This window comes from Ovis aries, chromosome 3 (assembly GCF_016772045.2).
Source record: "Ovis aries strain OAR_USU_Benz2616 breed Rambouillet chromosome 3, ARS-UI_Ramb_v3.0, whole genome shotgun sequence".
Classification (NCBI taxonomy): Eukaryota; Metazoa; Chordata; class Mammalia; order Artiodactyla; family Bovidae; genus Ovis; species Ovis aries.
Genome location: NC_056056.1, coordinates 225,683,038 through 225,706,091, shown reverse-complemented (window position 1 = coordinate 225,706,091; position 23,054 = coordinate 225,683,038). Strand labels below are relative to the sequence as shown.

Sequence of the window (23,054 nt, the reverse complement as noted above, 5' to 3'; positions counted from 1 at the left end):
CCTCGAGCCCAGGGCCACGGGGCCTTTGGGTTCAGTGGAGAGGGTAGGCGTGGTGGGGCCTTGTCCCTGCCTGGCACCTGGACATCTTCCTTGCCTGAGGGAGTATCCTGGTTTTGTGGGGCTACCTGACAGCAGGCTCTAGGTAGCAGGGCAGGGAGGGGCTGGGGTGGGACCTTTCCATTCATCTCAGAGGCTGCAGGCTCCTCTGCTGATGAGTTGGGGGCGCTCCTCACTGAGGACCTAGGTTTAGCATATTTTACAACCTGGCCCAGCTCTGGGGACATCATGGGGGCCAGAGAGCCCCCCCCCCATGCCCATTTCCTGGCCATGGTGGTCTTGTCTGAGGAGAGGGCTCTCCAGCCCTGGCCTCACTCCTGACTGCGCTGAGCTGGTCACCTCTCCCCACCCATGGCCCTGCCCCTCTTCTGGAGCAGGTCGGAGCTGTTTGGGCTGGTCGGGGCTGGGAGCCCAAAGGGTCCAAAGCCTCGGGTCAGAGCCAGGCCTGTCTGACCGGCAGGTTGGAGAGGCTGCGGCCCCTCTGCCGAGTCCTGCGCTGTGGCCTCGGGGGAGTGGTGGGGGGCCCTGTGTTGAGGTCTGGGGTGTGGACCAGCAGGAGGGTGCTGTCCTTCCGGCGGCCGGGCTGGTCTCTGGGCGTGAGCTCTGAGTGGGGGGGTGGCCAAGCAGGCTGCCACCCTCCCGTCGCCTCTGCCCCCAGCACTTGCTGGCCTGGGCTGGCCCGGGCATCGGAGCCTGGCACTGGTGCCGGCGTTGCTGGGGATGACAGACGCGCGCTCTGTGTTCCCCCCGCGGGGTTGGCTGTGTGGGGACTGGCTGCAGGAGGAAGCACTGCACTGCCTGTGTCCCAGGGGGCCTCTGTCCTTCCTCCCGGGCCCCGCTGTGCTGTCTGCGTTAGTCCTGTCACGGGTGGGAGGGGCGCCTCCCTTCTGTCTACCCGAGGTGGGGCAGGAGCTTCAGCTGCTCGAGGTCCCGTCCGTGGCCTCAGGAGCTGGGGTTGGTGAGGGTGCTGGGCAATGTGGCAAATACCCTCCATCCCCAGAATGCAGGCCCGCAGCCGTGCTGCACCTGGGCCCCTGTTGGCACAGAGTGGAGGTGTGGGCTGGGGTCTCAGAGGAGGGGGAGGGCATCGGGGAGGCCCGTGGCGCGCCCGGTGTGTTTGGGGCTCAGGAAGCTGCCCGCACGTCCCCCCAGGAGCCAGTCTGCCCGTGGGGTGGGAGGAGCAGCCGAGGCTGGTTAGCCCGAGGGCCGCGGGTGCAGGATGGAGCTTCTTGGAGGCCTCTCTGGCTGGCAGGTGCCCCAGGAACCCCAGAAGGCAGTGGCTGGGGGGTGGGAGATTCCTGGGTCCCACCGCAGCCCCTGTGCGTGGGCAGGGTTCAGAGAGCTGGCTTGAGGAGGTGATGGTCGTTGGGCTGAGGCCTGAGGGCCAGGTTTGGGGCTGGCGTGGCTCGGGAGGAGCTGGTGGGGGTCTGCTCACCGCCCCGCCGGCGCCCCAGCCCCCGCTGGCCCTCACCTCCGTCGTTGCAGGGGAGGGCTCTGGGTCTAGGAAAACCTGCTCTCTGAAGGCAGAGCCTGCTCCGGGAGTTGACACTCTGCATGATGGGGGGCCAGTGGCCAGTTCCTCTGCCTTCTGCCTGGGGAGGGGGCGTGGGGAGCGCCCTCTGCAGGCTGCCTGCCCCCACGCTGGGGGATGCGGGGCGGGGGGGGGGGGGGGGGTGGCAGGGGCTGCTGTCCTCACCCGCACACCCCCTCCTCCTGTTGCCTCGTGGCAAGAACTGGGTGAGCCCTGGGTGCGGTTTGGGGCTACACACAGGCTGGCTCTGGGGGCGTGGATGGGGAGGAGCCCCGTGCAGGGCCCGCGAGCCTGGGCTTGTTGAGGGCGGCCCTCAGGGTGGGCCTGGAGGGCCCGGGGTGTGTGTCTGTGTCTGTGTGTCTGGGTGTGGCAGCAACAGGCACCTGTTCTCCCCACCCTGGCTTGTCTGCCACCTCGGTCAGTGTCAGTTGGGGAGGGGAGGGCAGCAGGAAGCTGAGGTTTTGTGAGTCAGAGTCACAGCTCTGCTCCCTCCCCAGCCAGCAGCCACCTACCTGCTGCCGGCCTTCTTCCTGGAGGGTGGTGGGCTCGAGACTGCAGCCCTGATCGCCTGCCCTCTGGGCTCCTGGGGGGTGCTGGGGTCTGTTTGCCAGCGCCCTCGGGTCCAGGCCCCAGCTGTGTCTGAGGCTTCTGGGTCCGTGTCTTGCAGGCCCGCAGGGGCTGCACGCTTCGGCTTTCCTGCCCTCCCTCTGCCCCTGCTTCTCTGCCGCCTTGGGTGGCAGTCGAGGCTGGTCTGAGCGGACGGCGGGACCTGCTTGAGGGTGGGACGTGAAGGTGGAGGGGTTTTGTCTTTCTTGCTTGAGCTGCTGCCTTGCTGGGTCAGAGACCTCTGTTCATCCTCCTGTAGTTATGTGAGGAGAGTGGTTCCCTGACTGGGCCCGCATCACGCCTCCAGATTTGGCTCCGTGGAGGGTGGGCAGGAGGGAGGGGTCTCCAGCTGGCCCTGCCCGTATGGGCTGGACTGGGAACAGTCCCTTGTGCCTGGAGGGGGTCTCTGGGGAACACGTGGGAGCTTGGAGGCTGGGGGCGCAGGGACATGCCCTTCCCCCAGTCCAGGGGCCCAGGGCTGCACACAGGCGTGTGGTGTGTGCACGGTGGGTGTGCGTGGTGGCCCATGTGGGCAGGGGGCAGAGCTGTGCCCACCAGCTTCAGGGCTCAGGAAAGGCTTCCTGTCCTTCCTGCCAGCCCCACCCCTCTCTGGCCTTCTTCTGGGACCTTTGCTGGTCCTGTCTGCCTCTGAGGCAGCAGGAACACGCAGCAGTTGGGGGCCGTAGGCACAGGTGTTCCTTCTCGGGCACCCACATGGGGGTGAGACCTTTGTCGGGCTGGCGGGTGAGGGGAGGCAGGGCTGGGGGCCGAGGGCCTGAGCTGGGGGCCGGCCGTGGGGTCGGGAACAGCTCTCCCCTTCTGGAGCTGGCTCGCTGGGGGGCTCTGACTTGGGGAGTGGGCGTGGGGGGGGGCCTGGGGCCAGGGGCTGAGGGGGGGTGGGTTGAGCTCCCCTCGCTGCCGCGCCCGGGGCCAGGGCACCTGCACTCTGTTGCTTGTTTTTTTGAGGCACTCATAGCTTTACTTTTTAAAATTTCCAGGTCATTTAAGTTTTTTAATTCGATTATAGTAAATATATAATGCTGTGTTTTCTACTGTGGAGGAAAGTGAATTAACTATTCAGACGGTAAAGAATCCGCCTGCAGTGCAGGAGACCCTGGTTCAGTCCCTGGGTTGGGAAGATCCCCTGGAGAAGGGAGCGGCAGCCCACTCCAGCGTTCCAGCCTGGAGACTCCTGGACAGAGGAGCCTGCGGGGCTACGGCCCCTGGGGTTGCAAGGAGTCGACGCAACTGAGCCAGTAACACTGCCGCAGTCTCACAGACTCTGCTCGAGAGGGTCACTGCAGGGCGCGGGGCCGCTTGCTGTGCGGGGCCGCTTGCTGTGCGGGGCCGCTTGCTGTGCGCGGCCGCAGGCCCCGGCGGCTACCTGTTTCTGTTGGCGGTGTGCAGGCGTCAGTCCCAACCTCCCTGTGTCCGTCTGCCCTGCCCCTGGCGGCCGTCGGCTTGGTTTCTACTCTGTGGGGAGGCCCGGGTGCTCTTGGAGACTCTGACCCACAGCCGGGCTCCTCTCCACGCCCCGGTGGCCCCGGGCTGCAGGCTCCTCTCACACAGTCATCTTTAGGGACACCGTAGGTCTGGGAGCTGGGCTGCTCTGCTGCCAGGTGAGGGCAGGTGGGAGAGACGGCTCCGCTTGGACCCTCGAGGCTCCTGTCGCGTGGGGTTGTGGGGCTCGGGCGGTGCCCTGACCCCGGCTCTTGTCCTCAGGGAGTGGGGAAGGCCAGGGCCAGATCCTGCAGCGCTTCCCGGAGAAGGACTGGGAGGACAACCCATTCCCTCAGGGCATCGAGCTGGTGAGTGGGGCGCCCCAGAGCGCGGGGCTGAGGGCTGGGGGTGCCGAGGTGGCGGGGCAGACGCTGCGGGCCCCCACAGTGCCTGGCCCTGCTGGGCACAGGGCGACGTCGCTGCCCTGGAGGGTGGGGAGTCCCTGTCACGTCCCTGCCTCACGATGGGGGCCTGTCCCGCGTCCCAGGGTCCTTGCTCCTACGGAGCGGCCAGAAGCTCTTCCCTCCTCCTGTGGGCAGGGTGCTGAGCTCCGGGAGGCAAGGCACTTGGGTGGCAGAGCCCACTGTCCCCTGGTGCTGGGCCTGGCCTGCGGCCCCTTGAGGGCTGGGGGCAGCAGGCGCTGACGGGTGGCCCGCCCTCTCTCCCAGTTCTGCCAGCCCAGCGGGTGGCAGCTGTGTCCTGAGCGGAACCCGCCCACCTTCTTCGTCGCTGTCCTCACCGACATCAACTCCGAGCGGCACTACTGCGCCTGCCTGACCTTCTGGGAGCCTGTGGAGCCCACACAGGTCAGCCCGCCAGGCCACCCTCTGGCTGCGGACGCCCCGCCCTGCACGTCTCTCCCTGTCTGTGTCGGGTCCCCCACCCCACAGAGGCGGCACTCTCCAGCTTGCCGGGCCCGTCTGCGTCGCCTGGACCCCTGCCCCCTCCCCACCGGGCTCGGGGATGTGCTCGGACCCTGGCAGACGGCTTCTGTCCGCAGGAAGGTCCGTGCGCCCAGGATGGCGCCGAGCGGGATGAGGAGGCCGATGAGGGGGGCCCGGGGGCACTGCCCGCCCCGACGCCCGGCCCGCCCGGCCAGCTGTTTGCTCCAAAGACGCTGGTGTTGGTGTCACGGCTGGACCACGTGGAGGTGTTCAGGGTGAGGCGGGCAGCTGGCTCCCCAGGTCAGCCGTGGGGTGCTCTCACTGGCTGGACCGTCATCCCCAGCCTGTGATCCTTGCAGAACAGCCTCGGCCTCATTTACACCATCCACGTAGAGGGTCTGAACGTGGGCCTGGAGAACGTGGTCGGGAACCTGCTGACCTGCGTCATCCCCTTGGCCGGGGGCTCGCAGGTGGGTTGAGGGGCAGGCCGTTGCCTGCAGCCTCAGGCCCACGTCGTGTCCGAGGCCACGGGGTGGGGCCTGGAGGCCCTCGGGGTCCCGCCTGGTGGAGCGCCAGGCCTTGGACGCCCTCCGTGTCAGGGCCGCTGGCAGCCGCCGCCCCCCGGGGCCCTGCCTGCTGCGTGTCCCGGCTCACGCCTGGCTGCACCCGCACCTGTGTGCTCTGCCCGCGCGCTCCGCGGGTGTGCCTGTCTCTGGTTGTCGGTGCCCCCGTCTGTGTCCCCGCGTGTGGGTGTGTCTAACTGTCTCTTTGCCCGTCTGTCCTGTGCAGCTGGACTCTGGTGAGGATGGAGCGGTACGCACTGTTTGTCTCTTCTGCCCACTTAGGCCCCATCCTCACCCCAGGTCGGAGGCCCAAAGTTTTCTCTGGAGCGCTCCTTGGGCCGGCAGAAGCCGGGCTTGGCCTTTGCCCCTGCCCATACCTTCCAGTCCCACCTGGGGGTCTCTCCGCCCCCCAGGCTCTCCTGAGGCTGTGGAGCCCGGGGCTGACGCAGGTCTGGTCGGAGCAGCTGAGCCCTGGCCCCTCTCTCTGCAGAGAACCATCTCTTTGGGCGCTGGGGACCGGCAGGTCATTCAGACCCCGCTCAGCGACTCGCTGCCCATCAGCCGCTGCAGCGTGGCCCTGTTGTTCCGCCAGCTGGGTGAGCCTGGCCCCCCGCACAGTGCCCCCTCCGCCCGCCTGGCCAGTGGGCCAAGGCTGCCCTGCACGCCGGGCCCCTGAGCCCATCTCCCCGTAGGCATCACCAACGTGCTGTCCCTGTTCTGCGTCCCCCTCAGGCATCACCAACGTGCTGTCCCTGTTCTGCGCGGCGCTCACCGAGCACAAGGTGCTCTTCCTGTCGCGGAGCTACCAGCGGCTCTCGGATGCCTGCCGGGGACTCCTGGCGCTGCTGTTCCCGCTCAGATACAGGTGCCTCCCTCAGTGCCGCCCGTGGCCCCTCTGCCCGCCCCAGCCCTCGTGGGGTGGCCGCACTGAGCCCCGGCCTGTTGCAGCTTCACCTACGTGCCCATCCTGCCGGCACAGCTCCTGGAGGTGCTCAGCACGCCCACGCCCTTCATCATCGGAGTCAACGCCGCCTTCCAGGCAGAGGCCCAGGAGCTGGTGAGGCCTGCTCGGGGCCTGCCTTGCTGCTCCGGGCCGGGCTGACCCCGGGCCCTGCCGAGCGGCCCGTGGCCCCTGACCTCTCGGTCCCTTTGCTGCACAGCTGGACGTGATTGTTGCTGATCTGGATGGCGGGACAGTGACTGTCCCTGAGTGTGTACACATTCCTCCCCTGCCTGAGCCACTGCAGAGTCAGACACACAGCATCCTGAGCATGGTGAGGCGGAAGCGGGGCCGCGGTGGGGCCACGCGGTGGGCGGGGGGCCCGGGGCCTGGGGCTGGTGTGCAGCCGGCCCTGGTTCTTGCTGCCTCCGCAGGTCCTGGATCCAGAGCTGGAGCTGGCTGATCTTGCCTTTCCTCCACCTACGACGTCCATTTCCTCCCTGAAGATGCAGGTGGGCGTCACTGCAGCTTTGGGCCCCAGCTGCTGAGTCCTGGAGGAGGTACCATGGCGGGGGTGTGGGGGCGGGCAGGAGGGTGGGGCGGGCACTCAGCCGCGCATGTGCCCCAGGACAAGGAGCTGCGCGCCGTCTTCCTGCGGCTCTTTGCTCAGCTCCTGCAAGGCTACCGTTGGTGTCTGCACACGGTCCGCATCCACCCGGAGCCCGTCATCCGCTTCCATAAGGTGGGTGCCGGGCAGGGTGCGGGTGGGCAGAGAGGGGTGCCCGAGGGCTGACTTCTTCATGCATCCCAGGCAGCTTTCCTGGGTCAGCGCGGGCTGGTGGAGGATGATTTCCTGATGAAGGTGCTGGAGGGCATGGCCTTCGCAGGCTTTGTGTCAGAACGCGGGGTCCCCTACCGCCCGACGGACCTGTTTGATGAGGTGTGCCCCCACCCCAGCCGGGAGGAGCCCCCCCACCCCATCCTGCCTGAGCCAGCCCTCCTGACTCTGCTCCGCACCCAGCTGGTGGCCCATGAAGTCGTTCGGATGCGGGCAGACGAGAACCACCCCCAGCGAGTTCTGCGTCACGTCAAGGAACTGGCCGAGCAGCTCTACAAGAACGTAAGGCGGGCGACGCGAGCCGTGGGCTGGTCTGGCAAGGCCATCTTGCCGCCCCGGTGGGGCCGCTCGCCCACCCTGCCTGTGTGCCCCCAGGAGAACCCGTACCCAGCTGTGGCTATGCACAAGGTGCAGCGGCCGGGCGAGGCCAGCCACCTGCGGCGGGCACCCCGGCCCTTCCCCCGGCTGGACGAGGGCATGGTGCAGTGGATCGTGGATCAGGCCGCCGCCAAGATGCAGGGCGCGCCCCCAGCTGTGAAGGCTGAGAAGAGGACCACTGTGCCCTCAGGGCCGCCCATGAGTGCGTAGCCGGGAGGGGAGCGTGCGTGTGGCTGAGAGCTGGTGTGAGGCCAGAGGCGAGCGTGTTGTCTGCTCCCCAGCGGCCATCGTGGAGCGGAGTGGCGGGCTGCATGGCAACAGCGCGCGCCGGCTGGAGGTGGTCCGGAACTGCATCTCCTACGTGTTCGAGGGGAAGATGCTGGAGGCCAAGAAGGTGAGGGGTGCTGGGCGCTCCATGTGGCTGCTCTGGGCCAGGGCGGCAGCTCCCAGAGGAGCCCTGGCCCTCCTCCCGTGGGCCACTGGCGGGAGCCAGGCAGGCGAGAAGGGCAGGTGGACGCCAGGTCTGGGTCCCCCTCCCTCCAGCTCAGAGCAGCTGGACGTGGCCTGCAGGGGGGTTTCCTTCAGCGTTCAGGCATCAGAGCATGTTAAGGGTTTCAGTGGTTTCTCTCTCTCTGACAGGAAGTAGTGTACACGTGCGTGCGTCTGTGTGTTTCGTGTGTTCTGACTTGTAGAAGGTGGAGGCCACTTACCGTTCCACCCTGTGGCGTCCACTGGCGCTTCCAGCCTCAGGATAGTCAGCTGAGTCTGCCTCGTGGGTCGTGGCTGTGTGGTTGTCCGTGAGGCACTTGGTGCTCACACCAGCCCCTCACTGGGTTCCTGATCGTTTCAGAGAGAATGGTAGCAACAGAGGTCCGCGCGTAGCCCTTCTGAGCCCGCGGTGCTGAGCTGGCTGCTGGCACGTGTGTTCTGGACACAGGGCCTGGCCGGCCAGGGGGTCGCCTCCCTCAGAGTGCCTCGGCACGCTGGCCGAGTCGTGAGCCGCGTGTGGGCAGGGCTGGCTACACTGGAGCGTCAGTCTCTTTGGGGCAGTGAAGCGCCGAGGCTGGTGCAGACCGGACCTGAGTGGCTTCCAGCCTCCTCTGAGCGGAGAGCCTGTGCTCCGGCCCCCACCTCTGGTCCGGGCCTTCCCTGTGCCTCCCTGCAGACCCGCAGGGCACGGTGGGGGTCTCCACAGGCTGGAGCCCTCCTCCCGGTGGTTCTGTCCGCAGCTGCTCCCAGCTGTGCTGCGGGCGCTGAAGGGGCGCGCGGCCCGCCGCTGCCTCGCCCAGGAGCTGCACCTGCACGTGCAGCAGAGCCGGGCCGTCCTGGACCACCAGCAGTTCGACTTTGTGGTCCGCATGATGAACTGCTGTCTGCAGGTGAGGCCAGGCTCCGCAGTCTGCTGGCGAGGATGCCGCAGGGCGGGGGTGGGCGGGGCTTTCCCCAGCCAGCCTGCAGGGGGGCCTCTTCTGTCAGCGCAGCAGCTGGGAGGCCCTGGTCTGCTGCTGAGGGCGGCCTAGGAGGGCCCCCGTGCAGAGGCCTCCTGCCCTCAGCCTCCTGGCAGCTCTGGGGACGGGTGCAGACAATCCAGGGACGGCGGGAGGCGCTGCTCTTGGCGGTGGTGCCGGTGGGGGCGCGCTGGGCAGGGTTCTGACGCCCCTGGCCGCTGCAGGACTGCACCTCCCTGGATGAGCACGGCATCGCAGCTGCCTTGCTGCCCCTGGTCACTGCCTTCTGCCGGGTGAGTGCTGGGGTGGCCAGGGCCTTCCCCTGCCCGCTCCGGCTGCCCCCGCTGACTCCCACTTGGCCTCTGCAGAAGCTGAGCCCAGGGGTGACGCAGTTTGCCTACAGCTGCGTGCAGGAGCACGTGGTCTGGAGCACGCCGCAGTTCTGGGAGGCCATGTTCTACGGGGACGTGCAGACCCACATCCGGGCCCTTTACCTGGAGGCTGCTGAGGACCAAGACTCCTTCTCGGTGTGTGGGGGCTCCCTGGGCTGCGGGGTGGGTGGGCCTGGCTCTCGCTCACCTGTGGCCCTGCGGCAGGCAGGGGAGGCCCCCGTGCAGGACGAGCGCTCTGCCCTGGACGTGGCGTCTGAGCAGAGGCGCCTGTGGCCCACGCTGAGCCGGGAGAAGCAGCAGGAGTTGGTGCAGAAGGAGGAGAGCACCGTCTTCAGCCAGGCCATCCACTACGCCAACCGCATGAGCTACCTGCTTCTGCCTCTGGACAGCAGCAAGAGCCGCCTGCTTCGGGAGCGCCCGGGGCTGGGCGAGCTCGAGAGCGCCAGCAACAGCCTTGTCACCAACAGGTGGGGCCTGGCCTGAGGCGGGAACGGGCGGCGTGAGCCTCAGGCTGGGGCCGGCGCCCACTGTGCCCCTCCCTGGCCAGCATGGCGGGCAGCGTGGCGGAGAGCTATGACACGGAGAGTGGCTTCGAGGACGCAGAGACCTGTGATGTGGCTGGGGCTGTGGTCCGCTTCATCAACCGCTTTGTGGACAAGGTCTGCACAGAGAGTGGGGTCACCAGCGACCACCTCAAGGGGCTGCATGTCATGGTGCCAGGTATGAGGCCTGGGCCTGGGGACACTCCCCTTGGGCGGGCGGGCCCAGGCCCTGGTGTGAGAGCCGCTCTCCCCCAGACATCGTCCAGATGCACATTGAGACCCTGGAGGCCGTGCACAGAGAGAGCAAGAGGCTGCCCCCCATCCAGAAGGTGAGGGGGCGCCGCGGGGGCCGGGCCCAGGACCCGGCCGTGTCCTGAGGCACCGCTCCCCTCCCCAAACAGCCCAAGCTGCTTCGGCCCCGCCTGCTGCCCGGAGAGGAGTGCGTGCTGGACGGCCTTCGTGTCTACCTGTTGCCCGACGGGCGAGAGGAGGGCGCGGGGGGGCCCGGAGGCGGCCCTGCGCTGCTGCCGGCCGAAGGCGCCGTGTTCCTCACCACATACCGGGTCATCTTCACGGGGATGCCCACCGACCCCCTGGGTGAGCCTCGGGGCCTCTGCGCCCACCCTGCCCTTGCCTCCCCTCTGCTCCCAGGTCCCCAGGCGAGCGGGACTTTCTCGGCCCCTCCCTCTCCTGCCTCAGGGGTGGGGGGTCTGTGGAGACGGGCTGTTGTCTATCCCTCTCCGGCTGCCCCATAGCTCTGGTCCCCTGAGGCTCTGTGACCCCCTCCCCTTCCTCTGACTTTGCACCCGGCCTGTTCCAAGTGGGGGAGCAGGTGGTGGTCCGCTCCTTCCCGGTGGCTGCGCTGACCAAGGAGAAGCGCATCAGCGTCCAGACCCCTGTGGACCAGCTCCTGCAGGACGGGCTGCAGCTGCGCTCCTGCACCTTCCAGGTGGGCAGGGGTCTGCGGGCCCCTCGTGCCGTCCGCACGGGTGGCGGAGGCGCCGACACCGAGCCCTCTGCGGCCATGATCTGTGCAGGGGCCGTGGCGCTGCGGCGCGGGGTCTCCTGCCCGTGCCGAGTGCTGGTTGTCGGGACTCACTGTCTCGTGTGTGAGGCTGGGCCCCAGGATCCGGGTCACGGGTGCTACGTGAGCACGCCCGACTGAAACCCCTGCGGAGGGGGTGCACACAAAGATTGGGTTGTCCGTCTGCAGCTGCTTGTGGTTTGGGGAGCAGACCCTCCGTTAGCCCTGTGTCCTTGGGGTGCTCCCTCAGGGGTGTCCGTCTCTGGATGCAGAGGCGAGACTGACTCTCATGGTCCCATGGTAGACCAGCTACCTTCTCCGGGGCCCATCTGGCCATAGGGCTCTCACCCGTCCACCCTGTTAAAAACACTCGCGTTCCAGTGATGCAGCGTGGGCTGTCCCGGAGGCCTGTCTGCCTTGGTGGCTGGGCTCAGGCCCGTGGACCGTCCAGCTTCTGAGGCCCTCCCGTCTGACACAGCTGCTGAAGATGGCATTTGATGAGGAGGTGGGGTCTGACAGCGCTGAGCTCTTCCGCAAGCAGCTGCACAAGCTGCGGTACCCCCCCGACATCAGAGGCACGTTCGCACTCACCCTGGGTTCTGCCCACACCCCCGGCCGGCCGCCCCGTGCCACCAAGGACAAGGGACCTTCCTTCAGGTAGGGAGCTGGGCCTGAAGGCCGGCACACTGTGTGTGTCCCCTGTTCACCTCACCGTGGTGGCCGGGCTCTCCCACCCCCAGGACCCTGTCCCGGAACCTGGTGAAGAACGCCAAGAAGACGATCGAGCGGCAGTACGTCACGCGGAAGAAGTACAGCCCCCCCAGCTGGGAGCACCGGGGCCAGCCACCCCCGGAGGACCAGGAGGACGAGATCTCTGGTGGGGGTGGGGAGCCCTGGGCGGTCTGGGTGAAGGCCTTCCCGTGGAGGGTAGGGGACCTGGGAGGTTTGTGAGTGACGAGCCCTGTGTGCCTGGTCTGCCCCAGTTTCGGAGGAGCTGGAGCCCAGCACGCTGACGCCGTCGTCAGCCCTGAAGCCCTCGGATCGCATGACCATGAGCAGCCTGGTGGAGCGGGCGTGCTGCCGGGACTACCAGCGCCTGGGGCTGGGCACGCTGAGCAGCAGCCTGAGCCGAGCCAAGTCTGAGCCCTTCCGGATCTCTCCGGTGAACCGCATGTATGCCATCTGCCGCAGGTGAGCCCTGGCGCGGCCCCGGGGCGCTGGCTGCGGGTCCACAGTGGCTGCCGCCGCCCTCACCCGCCGCCGCCGCCTCCTCGCAGCTACCCCGGGCTGTTGATCGTGCCCCAGAGCGTCCAGGACAACGCTCTGCAGCGCGTCTCCCGCTGCTACCGCCAGAACCGCTTTCCGGTGGTCTGCTGGCGCAGCGGGCGCTCCAAGGCTGTGTTGCTGCGCTCTGGAGGCCTGCACGGCAAGGGTGTCGTAGGTCTCTTCAAGGCCCAGAATGCGCCTTCTCCAGGTAGGCGCCCTGCGCCTGCTATGGCCCCGCCCCGCCCCGGCACCCTCGCCCTGCCTCTTGCCCCGCCCCAGGGCCCCGCCCCCACCTACGCCTCCCCGCCAGGCCAGTCCCAGGCGGACTCCAGCAGCCTGGAACAGGAGAAGTATCTGCAGGCCGTAGTCAGCTCCATGCCGCGATACGCGGATGCATCCGGCCGCAACACGCTCAGTGGCTTCTCCTCCGCCCACATGGGCAGCCATGGTGAGTGCTGGGAAGGGAGGACTTGGGGGCAGTGGTGGCATTTATGGAGGGCAGGCCCGTAAGGGGGCAGTGTCAGGGCAGTGGGACCAGGTAAGTGTCCTGAGGCCCTGCTCTGACCGCTCCTTCGGGGGATTGCAGAGGAGGCGGCAGGCCAAGGGCATGCACCAGGCGCCATCCTGGGCCCTGCCGTTCGCCCTCAGGGTACAGGTGCCGGGTGACCCGGGAGGTACTCAGTGGTGCGGGAGAGCGTGTGATGCTGTGCACAGGGTCTGGTGTCCTGGGGTGGGAGCACTGTTGGGGTGGTGACCCGTGTGAGTGCCTGGCAGTGGGAGAGACTCTAGACAGACGCCCGTGAGGGCCCCGGGGCCGGCAGGCAGGGGAGGCTGTGTGCTGGCAGGAGCAGCCTCGCCCGGGGGCCTCGCTCCGAGGCAGTCACCTCTGCATTGGGCTCACCCTCCCCTGGCCCCGTCCCGGACCCCCTCGTTGAGGGCCTGTGACGGCCACCTCCTTCCCTGCCCCTGTCTCCCCTCCTGGGCCCTCACAATGCTCTGGCCTCCTCTGGTTTGTTCTCTTGGCCCACTGGGCCTCCCCCAGCTGCCATGTAACTCCTGTTGCTTCTCTGTGCTTGGGGCCTGGGCATCAGAGCCCTCTCGGTCTGTGCTTGGAGGGCTCCTCTGCCCGCTCGAGGCACGAGGTCTGAGAAGCTGCCCACCCTTGGCCTGACCATGGCCCAGATGCTGGCCGGAGCCGACCTCCGCCTGTTCCTTAGCAGATGGGGTGACAGGGTCCACCTAGGACCTGTGCACACCCGGAGCTGTCCTGGCGGTTGTGTGTGCAGTCGGCAGAGGTCACACGGGGGTCTCTTCTGTGTGAGACCCCCCACCGCTTACCCTAGCTGGTGCAGGTGTCACACCAGGGGTCGCTCGTCACTCAGGCCTTCCTGACTCCCTCCCTCCCTCAGACGTGTCTGCGCTTTCCTTTGCTGTGGCTCTAGCTGCCAGACGCGCTAGGGTCCTCAAGTGGGCTCGGGGGCTGGCACCGCCTGTGGGCCCAGCCTTCCAGAAGCCCAGGCACCTTCCTTGATTCTTCCGGCTGCCCACTCTCGAGTCCTGCGAGCTCACCACCCACGTCTGCTGCCCGCCCTGCGGTCAGCTGCCCCCACCCTGAGGCACAGGACTTGTGTCGGCTGTGGAAACGGGCATTCCCCTGTCCTCGTGGTTAGCGGGGATGCCAACCTGGGGAGGACCAGCCTTGGCATCCGCCCTTCTGAAGGGGCACATACCTTACCCGCGTCGCTTCTCTGCTGGGAACGTCACTTCTAGTTTTCAGTTTTCCGTCCTTCAGTACGTTTTACGGTCGTGCTGTCTTGCCTTCCGTCCCCTCCAGAGGTTCTGAGCAGCCCGTGAGGCAGCAGGCACCCCTCCGCAGGGCATCTTGTCCCCTGTGCCTGAGTTTTCCCTAATGGTGCTAGTGGTGTGGCTGCCTGGTGTCCCCCAAGTTCCGGGCAGGGGTCATGCCCTCATTGCCTGGGGTGGACAGGGCTCAGCTTACCTCAGCTGTGCCGGGTTCCGGTTCAGACTGTCACGAAGACACAGTGTCTTTGCTGTGGGTGACGGTGCTTCCATCTGCAGTGTGGTAGGCTGCCTTCATGCTCACCTCCTGTGGCCCGCACCCCACTCAGGAGAGGCGGAGCTTGGTGCTGGCTTTGGAACCCAGAGGCCAGTGCAGAGCCTCGTCCTGCCAGCTCCCTGCACGTCTAGCCCACGAGCCTTGAGCCTGCCCGTGGCCTGGATTGAACCAGCCTTGGAGGTCCCAGGCTGGGGGCCGCCTCCTCTCGGTGCCGCACTTCGTGGTCACCTCCTGCTGCTGTGTGCCTGGCAGGGAGTGCTGGGCGGCTGCGTCATGAGCAGCCCGGGCAGCGTCCATGGGCTGAGGGTGCAGAGGAGGCCCAGTGTCCAGCCTGTCCCCTCCCCTCTCTACCTACCGTTGGGTCCTCTGTCCCCTGGTTTGCCCTGGGGGCCCAGAGGGTCTTGGTACTGACCCCTGCTGTCTCTGGCTCCCCTTGGCTCTCGGGGGCTTTGGGGCAACCCAGCCCTGCACGCAGCCCCCTCAGGCCACAGTCTCCCCGTCGCTGGGTGCCCCCCAGGCCTGGGGCCAGGCCTGAGCCTTCTCTCTGCTGTACCCCCAGTGCCCAGCCCCAGAGCCAGGGTCACCACGCTGTCCAACCCCATGGCGGCCTCGGCCTCCAGACGGACTGCGCCCCGAGGTACCGTACTGGCCGCTCCGGCCGGCTCCCCCACACCTGGCCCCGATGGTCCCCACGGGACTGAGCGGTCACGGGCACTGACGTCCCCTTGTCTGGCACTAACGGCCCCGCCTGGCAGCCTGCTGTGACCCAGCCCTCCCCACAGCCCTGGGCACTAACAGCCTGATGCCCTGAGTCCCGCCCTTGCCCTTCCTGGGAACCTAGCCCTAGGTAAGTGTTGCCCTGGCCCTGGCCTGGCGCTCACCTTGTTTCTCTGTGCAGGGAAATGGGGCAGCGTCCGGGCCAGCGGGCGCAGTGGTGGGCTCAGCACTGATGTGGGGTCCCGGCTAGCAGGCGTGGGCCCCCCCCAGGCCAACGGGGCCCCTGCTGACCCAGGCTTTCTGCGGCCACAGCGTGCAGCCCTCTATATCATTGGAGACAAAGCCCAGCTGAAGGTGACTGGGATGGGGTCCCAGGGCCGGGAGGGGACGGGAGGCCTGGGCCTGCCTTACCACGGCCGGCCTTCTGCAGGGCGTGCGGCCAGACCCCCTGCAGCAGTGGGAGCTGGTGCCCATTGAGGTGTTCGAGGCGCGGCAGGTGAAGGCGAGCTTCAAGAAGCTGCTGAAGGCCTGTGTCCCGGGCTGTCCTGCCACCGAGCCTGGTCCTGCCTCCTTCCTGCGCTCGCTGGAAGACTCAGAGTGGCTCATCCAGGTCTCTCCCCTGCTCTGACCCCGCTGTGGGGGATGGCGCTGGGAGGGGGTGCAGAAGCCACGGGGAGGGACTGTCCAGTGGCTGCCTGGGTGCTCGGCCCCCCAGTTACCTAGGGCCACGGGTGGGTGGGGTCTGGACTTGCTCACTGGCTTTGGGAGGAGGTCATGGCTGCTTCCCAGTGGTGGGAGGTGAACAGAGGTGGAGGTGGGAGGTGAACAGAGGTGGAGGCCAGGGCCCGGCCGTGTGGGCGCCCTCTGCTCTGTCCTGGTGGGACTGGGCGTGTCAGGGAGGGCCACTTCTTCAGGCCCAGAAGGCGCTGACGAGGTGGGCGGGAGGAGGGACACACCCCTGCGCCCTTTGGGCCTGTCCAGCCCTCCCACGGCACAGGCTGTCCTCCGGCGGCGGCCTGCACAACCACCTCTTCTGTGGATGTGTGGGGCCTGGGGGCCTGGGAGGTGCTGAGGGGTGTGGGTCCCCGCAGATCCACAAGCTGCTGCAGGTGTCAGTGCTGGTGGTGGAGCTCCTGGACTCAGGCTCCTCCGTCCTGGTGAGCCTGGAGGACGGCTGGGACATTACCACGCAGGTGTGTGGAGGGGGCGGGGACACCACGCAGGTGCGTGGAGGGGGCGGGGACATCACAGGTGCGTGGAGGGGGCGGGGACATCACAGGTGCGTGGAGGGGGCGGGGACACCACGCAGGTGCGTGGAGGGGGGCGGGGACATCACGCAGGTGCGCAGAGGGCGGGGACACCGCACAGGTGCACAGGGGGCGGGGCCCCCAGGCCCTGCTGACCCTCGGTGCGGCGGGCAGGTGGTGTCCCTGGTGCAGCTGCTGTCGGACCCCTTCTACCGCACCCTGGAGGGCTTTCGTCTGCTGGTGGAGAAGGAGTGGCTGTCCTTCGGCCATCGCTTCAGCCACCGCGGCGCCCACACCCTAGCTGGGCAGAGCAGCGGCTTCACTCCAGTCTTCCTGCAGTTCCTGGACTGTGTGCACCAGGTGAGTGGGCGGCCGTGGCTGGGGGCTGTGCATGCTGACCGCTCTCCGCTGACCCTAGATTGCACACAGATCCATCTGCAGTTCCCCATGGAGTTCGAGTTCAGCCCTTTCTACCTCAAGTTCCTTGGCTACCATCACGTGTCTCGCCGCTTCCGGACCTTCCTGCTGGACTCCGACTATGAACGCATTGAGCTGGGTACAGGGGCAGGGCGGGTGGGTACGGGAGGTGGTGGGGGCGGCCCTGGCGGAGGGTGTGGCCCGCGGGTGGGGGCGTGGTCTGCAGGAGGGGCGTGGTCAACAGTCCGGCGCTGCCCCCCACCCACCCGCCCACCCGCCCACAGGACTGCTTTATGAGGAGAAGGGGGATCGCCGGGCCCCGCAGGCCTGCCGCTCGGTGTGGGAGTACGTGGAGCGGCTGAGCAAGCGGACGCCCGTGTTTTACAACTACATGTACGCGCCGGAGGACGCGGAGGTGAGCCGGGCCCCAGGCGAGGTGGGCTGGGCCCCTCCACGCCCCGTGCTCACGCCAGGCCCGCCCCCAGGTCCTGCGGCCCTACAGCAACGTGTCCAATCTGAAGGTGTGGGACTTCTACACCGAGGAGACGCTGGCCGAGGGCCCCCCGTACGACTGGGAACTGGCGCAGGGGCCCCCTGAGCCCCCGGAGGAAGAGCGGCCAGATGGGGGTGCCCCCCAGAGCAGGCGCCGGGTGGTGTGGCCCTGCTATGACAGCCAGCCCAGAGCCCAGCCCGATGCCATCTCCCGGCTCCTGGAGGTGCGTGTGGCCCCGGGGACTGGGCGTGGGCTCCACTCCCCCCGCTGGCCTGCAGTGCCCGCCCTGACTGGTGTCTGCAGGCAGCGGTGACCGAGGCTGTGGGGAACCAACCCCCACCCCCCCCACCCCCACCCCAGCCCCGTCTCAGAAAGGTTTGGAGTCACCCAAGGGCAAGCGGGGTTTTCGCAGAACCTGTCTGTCCTCTGAAGACCCCTGCGCTCTCCTTCCCGGCCGTGCACGCCTGTGTGTGGGCGGTGCTCTGCTGGGTTCCAGCTGCCTGGTGTCTCTTCAGAGGAGCTTGGGGTGGACTTTGAGGCCGCTCTTGTTCTCTGTCTGCCAGACCTGGTGGTGCGCCCTGGAATAGACGGGGCTGTGCGGTGGGCGGCGCCTCCTCGCCCCGCCCTTGGCTGGGTGGCTTCGGGGATATCTGCTGCTTCCTGCGGGGAGAGCGGGCCACGGTGAGGAGTGAGCAGGCGGGAACCAGCACTGGCGGCCTGCCACCCCGGGTTTGGGGGAGCCTGGGTCCTGGCTCTGTGGATGAAGGGGGCTCACAGGCTCAGAGAGCGGACGGTCCTCTCCCCCCACGCTACTTGCGCTCTTGGAGTTGGCATCCTAGACCAGCGTCTGTGTGGCGTGTCCTGTCTGCTGCCTTCCCTTCTGACTGGTCTGTGTCTTTACAGTTAAGGGGAACGCCTGGTACTCGTGGTTAGGTCTTCTTTTTACCCATTTCTGTCTTTCATTGGACTTTTTGGTATATTTATACTTGTATCTTCACGTCCAAGTTTTTCTCTTTATTTAAACATTTTTTAAAAATAGAGTTGGAGGATAATTACAGTGCTGTGTTAGCCTCTGCCACACAACACTGTGAATCCGGCATAAGCGTTTATACTCAGTCATTGAAGTGTGATGGGCTCTTCTGGCTCAGAGGGTGAAGAATCCGCCTGCAGTGCAGGAGACCCAGGTTTGATCCCTGAGTCGGGAAGATCCCCTGGGGAAGGAGACGCTGTCCGCTCCAGTGTTCTTGTCCGGAGAATCCCACGGACAGAGGACCGCAGAGTTGGACACAGCTGAGCAACTAACGCTTGCACTTTCACACTGACGCGAAGTCGGATTTGCAGCTTGCTGTCCTTTCTTTGCTCTTTTCTTGCCTCTGTTATCTTTCCAGATAGTTGGGCGTCATCACTCCAGCTACGAGCACTGTGTGGCTTCTGAGCTGCGCCTTCGCAGTGCTTGCAGTGGTCGCCAGGGACTGCAGTCACAGGTCGTCTGGGGCTGAGTTGTACCCACACCCTGACCCCCTGCGGAACCGCCCGCTCCTGCCATTTGCCGTCGCCGCCCGTTTTGCTTTCACCTGGAATGTCGGCACTCAGCATGGATTATGTTTAAGTGGCAGCTTTGTTTTGAAGGAATTAGACAAGGGCTAGCCTGTCTGCCGTGCCCAGTATGTTTCATTTTTTCCTTGTAGGTCTGCTGTTGTGTCATTTCTCTTCAGCCTGAACTTTCCTCTCTTTAATACTATGTATGTGTTTTATTTACTTGGCCGCAGGGGCTCAGTACTTGAGGCACAGGGGCACAGTTGCCCTGCAGCACGTAGGATCTTGGTTCCCCGAGCAGGAATTGAACATGTGTCCCCTGCATTGCAAGGCAGGTTCTTAACCGCTGGACCACCAGGGAAGACCCTGAAGAACTTTTAATGTTTCCTGTAAATCAAATCTGCTAGGGATAAACTCCCCCAGCACTTCTTTTTCACTTGAAAATCTCTTTATTGTGCCTTTAAAATTTTTTTATTTTCACCATTTCTTTTTTTTTGAAGCACTATTAATTTACAGTGTTGTGTTTCAGGTGTATAATAGAGTGATTTAGATGTATCTGTATTTGAGAGTGTCAGTCGCTCAGTCGTGTCTGACTTTGTGCAACCCCATGGACTGTATAGCCTGTCAGGCTCCTCTGTCCGCGGGATTCTCCAAGCAAGAATCCTGCAGTGGGTTGCTATTCCCTTGTCCAGGGGATTTCCCCGACCCAGGGATTGAACCTGGGTCTCCTGCCTTACAGGCAGATTCTTTACTGTCTGAGCCACCAGGAAAGCATATATATGTGTATGTATATATGTGTGTGTGTCTATATAGAGAGAGTAGATTCTTTTGCATTCTAGGCTTTCACAGGATACTGAATATGTTCCCTGTGCTGTGCAGGTTCTTGTTGATTGTCTGTCTCATACAGATAGAGTGTGTATGTCAACCCCAGACCCCTAATTCGTCTCTTCCCTCATCCCCTCTGGTAACCATGTTTGTTTCCTGTGTCTGTGAGTCTGCTTCTGTTTTGTAAATAAGGTCACTTATATAATTCTTCAGGTTCCACATGTGATAGCAGATGGTATTTTTCTTTCTCTAACCTGATTTTGGTTAGTGATCATCCCTGGGTCCATCCATGTTGCTGCGGGTGGCGTCACCCCATGCTTTTCATGGCTGAGTAGTATTCCACCGTGGATATGTGCCACGCCTCTATCCGTTCATCTTTTGATGGACACTTACGGGGTTTCCATGTAGGCCATTGCAGATGCTGCTGGGGTCAATACTGGGCTGCATGTGTCTTTTCGAGTTAGAGGTTTCGTCTTTTCTGGATGTGTGCCCGGGGGTGGGATCGCAGGGTCGCGTGGCAGCTCTGTTGGAAGGTTTTTAAGGAGCCTCCATACTGTTGTCCGTAGCGGCTGCACCAGTTTCCCTCCTGCCGTCAGTGGAGCTGGGCTTCCTTTTCCCCACACCCTCGCCAACATTTATTAGTTGTAGAATTTTTCATGATGGCCTTTCTGACTGGTGTGAGGTGGTACCTTGCTATAGTTTTGATTTGCATTTTTCTAATGTTAATAGTGATATTGAGCAGCTTTTCACGAGCCTATTGCTCATATACGTGTCGTCTTTGGAAAAATGTCTGTTAGGTCTTCGGTTCATTTTTTGATTAATTTTTTTGGCTGCACAGCTTTGCTGCAGCGAGTAGGCGCTGCTCCTCCTTGCGGTGAGCAGGCTTCCCACTGTGGCTGCGGCTCCCGCGCGGAGCAGGGGCTCCAGGCACACAGGCTTCCGCAGGCGCAGCCTGAGGCCCGGTGCTTGTGGCTCTGCGGCTGCGGCAAGTGGGGTCTTCCCAGACGAGGGGCCGAGCCGTGTCCCCTGCGTTGGCAGGTGGGTTCTCAACCACTGGGCACCAGGGAAGTTCTGCCATTGAGATTTTGCTCTGTTTCTCCCAACCTTGTGTATATTATAAACGTGAAATTTTCAAAACTGATGCTCTGTGAAATTTTGAGTGAGGAATTTGTCAGTGAATTTTATGCAGATACCGTCTTTGATCGTCTAAGTGATGTATGTACTAATGTTTCAGAAGGTGATAGTTCTTCAGAATATAGTTCTGTTCAGATGATGTGAACATTAGATCAACAAAAGCCAAAAAAACCCTTAGAGATTGATTCTGAAATGGGACGTGAGACGGAAACTCATGGCACTGGAGGACGCTACAGAACAGTGGGCCGAGAGCCCTGCTCGGGAACTAGGCAGCTTTCCAGGCGTGTCGTGTGCAACCGCTGCGTGTAACAGCCTGCACAGTGAATGAGCAGATTAGTGTTTGCCCAGCCACAATGCTAAAGTCACTGGCCACAGGTGGTCATTTCTGGAGACAGCACCCCGGTCAGCAGCGAGCTCACAGGACGGCTTCTCCCGGCTCCAGAGCGCGCTGCGCCTCCCCAGCGAACTGGCACCTGCGGCGTCTCTCCTCGGTGCCTCACGGCTCTGCGTGGGGTCTCCGGCCTCCGTGGGCAGGCGCACTCCCGGCTGTTTCGCTCTTTTTGGTGCAGCGGCAGATGGCGTTGTTCCCTTCGTTGCTCTCTCTCTGTGCTTTCTCTCTTGAAAGGGTGTTTTCCTCGGATGCAGAACTCTAGGCTCACAGCTTTGGCCCTGGCAGTTTAAAGGCGTCATTCCAGGCTCTCCTGCTGGCGCTGTTTCTGAGTGCTGGCGCGCCCTCTCGCCCCTGTAAAGTGTGTGTGACGTCACCCTTTTCCCCGACGACCTCTCAGGCCTCCTGCCCATCTCACTCGCCTCCATGGGGCTGTCCTGGATCTCCGCTGTTGCTGTGCTTTCCTCCAGCTGCGGAGTGCGGGCTTCGCAGGGCAGCGGCCTTCCTCGCTGCCGAGCGCGGCTCTGGCGCACAGGCAGGCTCTGTGCTGGTGGCGCGGCCCTGCTCCCTCCGGCGCGTGTGGGCCCTTCCTGGGCCAGGCTTGGGGCCGTCCCCGCGCGGGTGGCCGGCTCTCTCTGCGCTCGGCCGCCGGGGAGCCCTTCTCTTCATCTCCAGTGTCCGCAGTCTGGCCATCACGTGGGCTTTTGTGTGTGTTCTGCTTAGAGCTCTTTAAGCGTCTTAGACGCAGTGGGGTGATGGTTTTAATCACATTTACTGGATTTTAGACCATTGTTTCTTTAAACAGTTTACCCTCTATTGCCCTCATTTCTTCTGGGAGGGACTTTCTGGCCCCGTAGGTCGTTAAGGCTCTGTGGGTTTTCCTCTGCAGATTGTGTTGTGCGATTTATATCACCCTGCTCACGAGTCCACTGCCCTGTTCCTCCTTAAGGTTAGAATGCTCTGAAGCTTATTTAATGAATTTCTTATTTTAGATATTAAGAGTTTCCACCTCGAGAGTTTCCATTTTCTTTATAGTTTTTTTCTCTCTGGAGATTCCCCATCTTCTCAACCGTTAGGTTCATCTTGAAATCGTAAATGTACTTCTAACTGTCTTGAACTTCTCGTATGCTGCTTGAGTATCCAGTTTATTGCGGGTCTGTTCCACCTTCCTCTGATGATGCTGCTTCTCTACCTGCCTTCAGGCTTGCCTAAGAATTGTTGTGAGCTGGACATTGTTGAAGATCAAGATCTCTTTGTCTTCGTTCAGGGTCGTGGGTTTTCTTCCTGCTGGCATTTAGTGACCTTGTGGGTCAGCTTGGTCTTTTCAGGGGCTGTTCTTACACTTTGGTAGGCAGCTGTTCAATTCAGTTCAATTCAGTCGCTCACTCGTGTCCGACTCTTTGCGACCCCATGAATCGCAGCACGCCAGGCCTCCCTGTCTATCACCAACTCCTGGAGTTCACTCAAACTCACATCCATCAAGTCGGTGATGTGATCCTGCCATCTCATCCTCGGTCGTCCCCGTCTCCTCCTGCCCCCAATCCCTCCCAGCATCACAGTCTCTTCCAATGAGTCCACTCTTCGCATGAGGTGGCCAAAGTACTGGAGTTTCAGCTTCAGCATCATTCCTTCCAAAGAAATCCCAGGGTTGATCTCCTTCAGAATGGACTGGTTGGATCTTGCAATCCAAGGGACTCTCAAGAGTTTTCTCCAACACCACAGTTCAAAAGCATCCATTCTTCAGCGCTTAGCCTTCTTCACAGTCCAACTCTCACATCCATACATGACCACAGGCTTGACTAGACGGACCTTAGTCGGCAAAGTAATGTCTCTGCTTTTTAATATGCTGTCTAGGTTGGTCATAACTTTCCTTCCAAGGAGTAAGCGTCTTTTAATTTCATAGCTGCAGTCACCATCTGCAGTGATTTTGGAGCCCCAAAAATAAAGTCTGACACTGTTTCTACTGTTTCCCGTCTATTTCCCATGAAGTGACGGGACCGGATGCCATGATCTTCGTTTTCTGAATGTTGAGCTTTAAGCCAAATTTTTCACTCTCCTCTTTCACTTTCAACAAGAGCCTTTTTAGTTCCTCTTCACTTTCTGCCATAAGGGTGGTGTCATCTGCATATCTGAGATAATTGATATTTCTCCCGGCAATTTTGATTCCAGCTTGTGTTTCTTCCAGTCCAGCGTTTCTCATGATGTACTCTGCATATAAGTTAAATAAGCAGGGTGACAATATACAGCCTTG

The 23,054-nt window shown here is 63.6% G+C and overlaps 1 protein-coding gene across 6 annotated transcripts in view; it reads left to right on the top strand.

The window, feature by feature from the left end:
* Positions 1–23,054, top strand: part of SBF1 (SET binding factor 1) — a 39,764-nt gene that overhangs the window by 11,898 nt on the left and 4,812 nt on the right. For 2 of the 6 annotated variants that reach the window (XM_042247952.2, XM_027968268.2), the window contains exons 2-35: positions 3,917–4,002; positions 4,363–4,500; positions 4,695–4,853; positions 4,938–5,048; positions 5,632–5,737; positions 5,874–6,006; positions 6,090–6,198; positions 6,302–6,415; positions 6,516–6,593; positions 6,710–6,823; positions 6,893–7,021; positions 7,103–7,201; positions 7,295–7,499; positions 7,579–7,691; positions 8,527–8,676; positions 8,970–9,038; positions 9,114–9,604; positions 9,685–9,857; positions 9,935–10,008; positions 10,081–10,276; positions 10,501–10,628; positions 11,182–11,360; positions 11,444–11,580; positions 11,687–11,894; positions 11,981–12,177; positions 12,280–12,417; positions 14,606–14,683; positions 14,945–15,117; positions 15,194–15,373; positions 15,855–15,956; positions 16,185–16,370; positions 16,440–16,566; positions 16,712–16,842; positions 16,913–17,143. In XM_042247952.2, the coding sequence (XP_042103886.1) occupies positions 3,917–4,002; positions 4,363–4,500; positions 4,695–4,853; positions 4,938–5,048; positions 5,632–5,737; positions 5,874–6,006; positions 6,090–6,198; positions 6,302–6,415; positions 6,516–6,593; positions 6,710–6,823; positions 6,893–7,021; positions 7,103–7,201; positions 7,295–7,499; positions 7,579–7,691; positions 8,527–8,676; positions 8,970–9,038; positions 9,114–9,604; positions 9,685–9,857; positions 9,935–10,008; positions 10,081–10,276; positions 10,501–10,628; positions 11,182–11,360; positions 11,444–11,580; positions 11,687–11,894; positions 11,981–12,177; positions 12,280–12,417; positions 14,606–14,683; positions 14,945–15,117; positions 15,194–15,373; positions 15,855–15,956; positions 16,185–16,370; positions 16,440–16,566; positions 16,712–16,842; positions 16,913–17,143 (5,042 nt within the window). Of the gene's footprint in view, positions 1–3,916; positions 4,003–4,362; positions 4,501–4,694; positions 4,854–4,937; positions 5,049–5,631; positions 5,738–5,873; positions 6,007–6,089; positions 6,199–6,301; positions 6,416–6,515; positions 6,594–6,709; positions 6,824–6,892; positions 7,022–7,102; positions 7,202–7,294; positions 7,500–7,578; positions 7,692–8,526; positions 8,677–8,969; positions 9,039–9,113; positions 9,605–9,684; positions 9,858–9,934; positions 10,009–10,080; positions 10,277–10,500; positions 10,629–11,181; positions 11,361–11,443; positions 11,581–11,686; positions 11,895–11,980; positions 12,178–12,279; positions 12,418–14,605; positions 14,684–14,944; positions 15,118–15,193; positions 15,374–15,854; positions 15,957–16,184; positions 16,371–16,439; positions 16,567–16,711; positions 16,843–16,912; positions 17,144–23,054 lie in introns of those variants that run through there. The other 4 variants (XM_027968269.2, XM_027968271.2, XM_027968270.2 and 1 more) reach the window with 4 other exon arrangements.